Raw genomic sequence first — 7610 nt, 5'->3', positions numbered from 1 at the left:
AAAAAAAATTCTCCACAACTTCACCCGTAAGATTCTATCTCTACTTCATCAATCATCAAACTTCAAGAACAATATAGGATTATTGGAAAAGTAGAATAATATGAGATTTTGGGTTGAAAATTAATCAAGAATTCTCTACAAGGGGTTAAGGCAAAGATAGAAACGTTGGATTGAAGATGAGGTTGAATAAATTAAACCTCAAGTCCTGACTTTGAATCTCTATAAGCCCTTCCACGAGGTTATTTTAAATTCCTACACAGTACAGGATGGTGGTACGTGTGACCTACCAAAGTATAAAAAAAAACTAAATTAAAACATTTCACCATAGAGATTAAAGAGCTTGTAGTTGCAAGTGTTTGCTAAAAAAATCAAAGGATTCTTTCTTACTAAAAATTGAAGATGAGGGCATTTAAGTCATAGTTCATTATTCTACAAGAATAGACCACAGAGGCAAGGAAGACCTTTCATTAGTTTGAAAACAATAAGAATATCTCAAATATTCATCTAAAGGTGAAGGGATGTGTCTAAATCACCATTTAAATGTTTCATTGATAGTGTGACGTAATGTAGATGGGGTTAAATGCAACTACCTAAAAAAGACATCTATTATCTTGAGTACAAGACACCATATTCAGATAGAATCTAATTGCATTTATCCAAAGTATAGGTGTTTAATGGATCGTGCATGCCACATGATAACTAGAAGAAAAAAAAAAACCCTGAGCAATTGGCTCAATGGAAATTTTGGATCGATAAGTAGTTAATGCCCGTAGGTCGTGAGTTCGATACTCAATATGAGCATTAATTCCTCAGGGGCCACTTGTGAGGGCGCACCCTCATTTACTTGGTGCGTGTGATGTGCGAGCATTGCACGTACCTTAAGACTAATCCTTTGATAAGATCATAGTCAATGAATTAGGCAAAGCCCAGATACAGGTCCACTCCGTTGTCTCCAGGGATATCCTATTAAAAAAAAAAAAAAAGCTTGATAAGTAAAAAAAGCATTGCAAGGGAATGATTGCAAAGAAATATTTGAGAGAGGGTTGAGCCAAATAGTTGACAAAAATCTTAAAACTCTGCTTATTATATTTTAGAAAAATCAGAAGCAATGATTTTTCAAGAAAAAATAAAAATAATAATGCATTAAAGATGATAGATTGAAAATGACGTCACCTAAACTTAGTTTGAAAGGAAATTCTAGTGGTCAAAAGGGGTATGCCATCTGTTTGAAAACACGGGTACATCAAATATTCACTAAAACTCAGAGGGGGTGTGACTAAATTCAAGTTTATCAATTAAGTTTTCTCATAAATACAAGAAAAAAGTTTTCTCATAAGTGCCTTGTGGCCCACTTTTGGGCCCACTGACACATGGTGGACTTGCGCATCTAAATCAGTTTGATTGGTGATTTTACCCTTGAATCCAAAATTTCACTTGATTAAGACAAAAAAGTCAACAGCAGAACAATGGTGATTGGTGACAGAGGCCACCTTCACGTGCTTGCTACGCAACCCATAATTTTAGACAATACGTCATTACAACGTATATTTACATTTATGGTATAGTATCAAGGAAAGTACGTCAATTGTGATGGTTCGACTTGCCGTTTGGGGTTAGAGGCTTTGACATTTTCTTATCAGAGATAGATGATAATTTTCCATAATTATATATCACTAATCAAACTTTTTTATTTTTTTATTTTTAATTAATAATTAAAGATGGTGTGATGACTAACAGCATCTTCATCTATTAATTTATGGTTCTTGACTGTTAAATATTTAATTTTATAATAAAATATAATTAACTTTAAATATATATTTTTTTAATTTAATTGATATGTGTTTCTCAAAACTATAATTATAAAGTGATATATAAAATTAATAATTTTAAGATAAATAAGACTTAGACACTTTGAACCTTACAAAAGTCATGTTAAACTTTTCAAGCCAACCAGCCGTGAACCTTACTTAAGTAATTATTTTATCAGGCAATCTCAAAACCAAGTACTGGATTATATCATTTGAACATAAAATAAATAAAGCTATGATTTTTTTATTTTTTTGTGATATTTTGAGTAATGAATTTCTATTATATATATATATATATAATATATATATATATATAATATATATATATATATATATTAAATAATAGGGAAATTCAAAATAATATTTTACAAAATATAACATTTTTTTAGAAATTACTGAAAGGAATTAAATCGGTTTAAGGGTCGAATTTGTTTTTTAAATAAAAATTAAATTTCGGCCATTGAACAGCGGGAATTTTTTTTTTATTAAATTTTCTTTTTTATATAAAAAAGTCAATAATTCCGATTACCTTTTTTTTTAAATTTTTCTGGCACATTTAGGAACGATTTTCGATGTTCCTAATACTCCAGAATATTTTTGATAATTTCTAAAAAGTTGTTACATTTTTGATAATTTCGTGGGTTTCAAACACTTGACCTACCCTTCCTGAGGAGCTTGACTTGCCACTAGGCCCACCCCTTGGGATCATCAAAGGCACCAATTTGCTATGTTCATTAAAGTGTGTTAGTGATACCATGTATCGAGTTCAAAACCCATTTACCCCGATTAATTACTAAACACTATTCCCAAAAATCTTAATGATCTAACTAAAATGAGGGCTACTTTTATCTTATAAATAGATGATATATTTATGTTGCTGGATCATTATAGATATACTAACTCATTAAGTAAAAAAAAAAAAAATGAAGGATGCTCATTATTTTAAAAATTAGGTGGCGTGTGCAAACACATATGTATCAAAATGATCAATTTGTAATTTAAATTTTAATTAAAGGGATTTTCAAATATTACATATAAAAAGATATTTTGTAATTTTAAAAATAACCAACGTGATTATAGGGTCATGTGAATGCAATTTTCTAATTATATTAATTTTAAATGTAAAAGTGAAGAGCCACTTGTACTCCGCCTTCTCTCATAATAATACTAACTAGAAGGTGGTTGATGCAAATGCACATGTATCAAAAGAGCTTATGTATAATTTAAAAATTGATTATAAAGTTTTTTACAATTATATTGTAAAAAAGTATTGAAAGTATCCAACGTCATTGGCTTACAATTTTCTTAGGTTTGATCAAAATGATTATGATTATATTAAGTTTAACGATAAGGTAGGGGGTTTTGTGGATCCAAATGGCAAAATTTGGCATCCAACCAATACTATTCCTTGCGAAGGAAAATTTTAATAAAATTTAAGAAGAAACGTTTGGACTTGGACTCATGGTTTTAAAATTCGTTTGACGTCTAATCCATGAACAAGATCGAGTTATCTTATTCAACAATGAGAAAAATGAATCATGATTTTAAATCTCATCCAATACATTTGACTTGTCTATCCATCTTGTTCGTGGACAATACGACGGGATTTAAAACCATGACTTGGAGAGAGATAGAGATAGAGATAGAGATAGAGAGAGAGAGAGAGAGAGAGAGTAATTTTAAATTGGGGGGTGGAATTTGTTATTAATATGTGGGTTTGGGGACTGTCCAGTAAAAATCCCTCAAAATATTTACAATCATTAGAAGAGGATCTATCCACCAACCGATACGTTAACGTAGTACAATTCTCTTAGTCAAAGTGCAGTGCAGTCTCTCTCTCTCTCTTTCTCTCTCATACTTTTTTTTCCAACAAAAGCGTGTTTGACAGAGTAGAGAGAGAAATCGATAGAACGCGGCCATCATAATAAAACAATAAAGATTAAAAGCTGCACGAGCCATTACTCTCTCTCTCTCTCTCTCTAAGACTAAGTCAACATTTCACTCGGTCTCCACTTCTCGAACTTCTTTTTTAATGAGCTTCCAGGAAACGCAGAATAGCACAACCCATTCTTTCTTTCTTTCTTTTTTTCTTCACCCTTTTTTGTTCTTCCCACCTCTTTCGTAATCAAATCTTGAAGATTCTCTATCTCTCTCTCAAGAAAAAAGAAAAAAAAAATAGGTGATTTTTAATCTTTTTATTTTTTTATTTTTGTTTGAGTGTTCGATTAGTGTTTTTTAATTGATTATATGGTCAAAGAAACTCATTTATGGTCAATCTTTGTGGATGACGACCTAACTTTACAGGCTACATCTGCTTTGTTTCACGGATTTGGATCTGTTTTGAAGGTTCTCTACATCTGAAACTCTAGTTTTCTCCTTTTCTGTGTGATCTGTAGGTGTGAAGAATCTTGTTTAAGTCAGAAAGAAGACGGTGACACGAGAATTCGTTAAGAGTTTTTTTTTTTTTTTGTTTCCATGGGGAATTGTTGGTCTTGGAGCACTCGAATCAAGGCTGAGAGTCCATCTCACACAGGTACTGAGATTTTTTTTTACTATTTTGTTTGTAATTTGGGTTTCGATGAATTTGACTAACTTTTCTTTTTTTTAGTTTGATTTCTATAAAATCATGTTTTTTTGGAGTTAAATTCATTTTGAACATATAATTTATGAATGTTTGTGGTGAGTTATCTCTTTATCTCTTGCAGATTTTCGGGTTTTCAACTATTTTTCTGTTTGATTTTTAGCATTTTCAGTTGAATTTTTGTGAAATTGTTAATAATTCTGTTTATTAGGCCTTAGTTTGCTTAAAAATTATGATATTTTGGATTCAATTTGAGATATTTGTCTTGGAAATTATTGATTTACGGAAGGCGTACTGGATTAGATCCACTTTAGTGTCGTCTCAGTTTTCGATCAAAGACCAAGTTTTTTTTTTTTTTATAAATGATTTATCTTGGGGTTGAGGTTGTGAATTAATTGAAATATGTCGTATTGGATTGGGTAGGGGCGAATTCGAGATACGTTAGTCACGATGGAAATGATCTAAGTGGTTCAAGCAGCAAGGTATCTTCATCTTCAATTCCTCCAACCCCTCGAAGCGAGGGTGAGATCTTACAGTCCTCTAATCTAAAGAGCTTCAGCTTCAGCGAAGTCAGAACCGCTACAAGGAACTTTCGCCCCGATAGTGTATTGGGAGAAGGTGGATTTGGTTCAGTCTTTAAGGGATGGATTGATGAACATTCTCTTACAGCTACCAGGCCCGGAACTGGCATAGTTATTGCCGTTAAGAGGCTCAACCAAGAAGGTTTCCAAGGTCATAGAGAATGGTTGGTGAGTACCATTTCCCCCTATTTCCGCTGTTTCGAAACTATAGCTCATCTTTCATACTTGTATCCGTTGGTTAGCATGTTTTAATTTTACAACATTAGAAAAAATATGCTGAAATTGATTCATTTTTGTGTCACTTGTGAACCCATAGGCGGAAGTTAATTATCTCGGCCAACTATACCATCCGAATTTGGTGAAATTGATTGGGTATTGCTTAGAGGATGAGCACCGATTATTAGTCTACGAGTTCATGCCTCGGGGAAGTTTGGAGCATCATCTATTCAGGAGTAAGTTGTTCACCATTTGAATTCTTTTAAGATTAGGAAATTCTGTGTTTCTTAGGCTCCCGATTCTAACTTTATGATTTTTCGAATTATTGTTGTTGATGTAGGGGGTTCTCAACCACTTTCTTGGTATCTTCGCATGAAGATTGCTCTTGGGTCTGCAAAGGGCCTAGCGTTTCTTCACAGTGCTGAAACAAAAGTTATATATCGTGACTTCAAGACTTCAAATATTCTACTCGATTCTGTATGCCCCTTGTGAATCATATCTATTTGCACTTTTAATTATATATTGTAAAGTTATTATTATTATTATTATTGTTGACATGACCCCCTTATTTATTGTAAATATGCAGGACTACAATGCAAAGCTTTCTGATTTTGGGTTGGCGAAGGATGGTCCAACAGGTGATAAGAGCCATGTCTCTACAAGGGTCATGGGGACTTACGGATATGCCGCTCCTGAGTACCTGGCCACAGGTATTAATATTAATTGGTGTTACATATATTTCTGTTTGCTTGTTTTGTTTAATGTCCATATGTAGTTTCTTTCATGCATAGCCCCCATCCTTGTGGTTTCCATTGTTCTTCAGTTAATTCTCGGGGTTGCATCTTCCCTTATTACTGAACTATCTTTGCTAACGACAACGACAAGTTCTCACTAGTTACTATTAACTTTCTTGATTTTTAGTGAAAAATGCAAATATATATATATTCCCCACTTCTTACTTATGTTTTCTCTGCTTGTGAAGGTCACCTGACGGCCAAGAGCGACATATACAGCTTTGGAGTTGTGCTCTTAGAAATGTTGTCTGGCCGGCGAGCAGTGGACAAGAACCGGCCTTCCGGAGAACACAACCTAGTGGAATGGGCCAAGCCTTTCTTGACAAGCAAACGTAAACTTTTCCATATTCTAGATGCCCGTATTGAAGGGCAATACACAATGGGAGGAATACATAAAGTAGCTAACATTGCTCTCCAATGTCTGTCCACCGAAGCCAGGTTCAGGCCAGAAATGGTCGAGGTTATTCCGGCATTGGAGCAGCAGCTTCAGGATAGTAAACAAACAGCAAAAAACACTCAAAATGAACGTGACCCGAACCATCAAAGGCGATCCAGCAATGGACCCAAGCATCACAGAAGAAGCACAGATGAAACTTCCAATGGAAAGGCCGTGTCTTACCCCAGGCCATCGGCATCTCCACTTTATGCTTAGATAAGTGGAAGAGCAGTAGAAGGAAGCTTTTAATTCTTTATAATTGGGGGGAAAGAAAAAGAAGGAAAAAAAATGCCTTGATGTGGGGAATAACAAAATCAGAAGGAAATTGAGCATGTTTTGCAACTATATTTGGTCAATTTTTGTATAGTTCAAGTTGACCTTCTTGTCAATAGATGTAAATCTAAATCCGCAGTTGCGGTTGAGGTTTGTGACGTAAAAAAACAGCATTTTGGGGGGGAATGGGTTGTTTTTGTTTTTTTTTTTTTTTTTGTTTCTGCATAGGGTGGTTGATTTATAGTTTTCCTCGTGCTCTTGCATTAATAATATTTATATTTTCTTTGTGAATGAAGATTTGAGTTTTTTCATTTGTTCTTATATTTTCTGAGACGTTTTCTTACAGAATGAAACTTAGATTTTTCTCCTTCTTTTGAAGTTACAAGTACATGTGTTTTACGTGGATGTTTGCTTCTTCTCCATGTTAATGCCCCTCACAGACTGGATGAAAAGGTGGTTGATGGGATGTGAGTGTGTCACCAACTCACCATTCCAAGAAAGTTGAACTTGAAAGAGCATCAGAGGAGAAAGCACGTGGATGTTTTGCTAGACATATAATGCCCGAGCATATCATCAGATTCATTATCTTCTCAGCACTGTGTTTCCCTTTATGCAATCATGCCACACTAAAATTGTTAAAATTCTTAGCTTTTTAAGAGGTTCTCAACACTTTAAATCCTCAACATTGTCAAATCCTCATTTTGCATTTGGAAGGATTTCTTTTTCAGATGTAATTGACTTTAGAACTAGGCCTAGGAGAATCTCTTTCAAGAGAATGTGATTTCCTCAAGTCAACCTGCCCTGGCAAAATGCGTATTCATCCACTAGAAGCTATCGTGAAAAATCCAATTGGACATAAACCACCAATCTGATTACTTCGGATGTTGATCAAGGATTTGGGTTCCAAGAAGGGCGATCCAA

At 34.0% G+C, this 7610-nt stretch overlaps 1 protein-coding gene across 1 annotated transcript; it reads left to right on the top strand.

Annotated features, from left to right (window-relative positions):
- The first annotated feature begins 4076 nt into the window (after positions 1-4076).
- Positions 4077-7010, top strand: LOC147395239 (receptor-like cytoplasmic kinase 176). Its single transcript, XM_086450618.1, has 6 exons — positions 4077-4341; positions 4813-5138; positions 5287-5422; positions 5527-5663; positions 5773-5896; positions 6169-7010. Exons 1-6 carry the CDS (start codon positions 4284-4286, stop codon positions 6630-6632), a joined length of 1245 nt encoding a protein of 414 aa, XP_086306744.1. The 5' UTR covers positions 4077-4283; the 3' UTR covers positions 6633-7010.
- Positions 7011-7610: the final 600 nt, after the last annotated feature.

Source organism: Akebia trifoliata, chromosome 8 (assembly GCF_017979445.1).
Source record: "Akebia trifoliata isolate Shusen 1 chromosome 8, ASM1797944v1, whole genome shotgun sequence".
NCBI classification, from domain to species: Eukaryota; Viridiplantae; Streptophyta; class Magnoliopsida; order Ranunculales; family Lardizabalaceae; genus Akebia; species Akebia trifoliata.
This window is presented reverse-complemented; position numbering and strand designations above follow the sequence as displayed.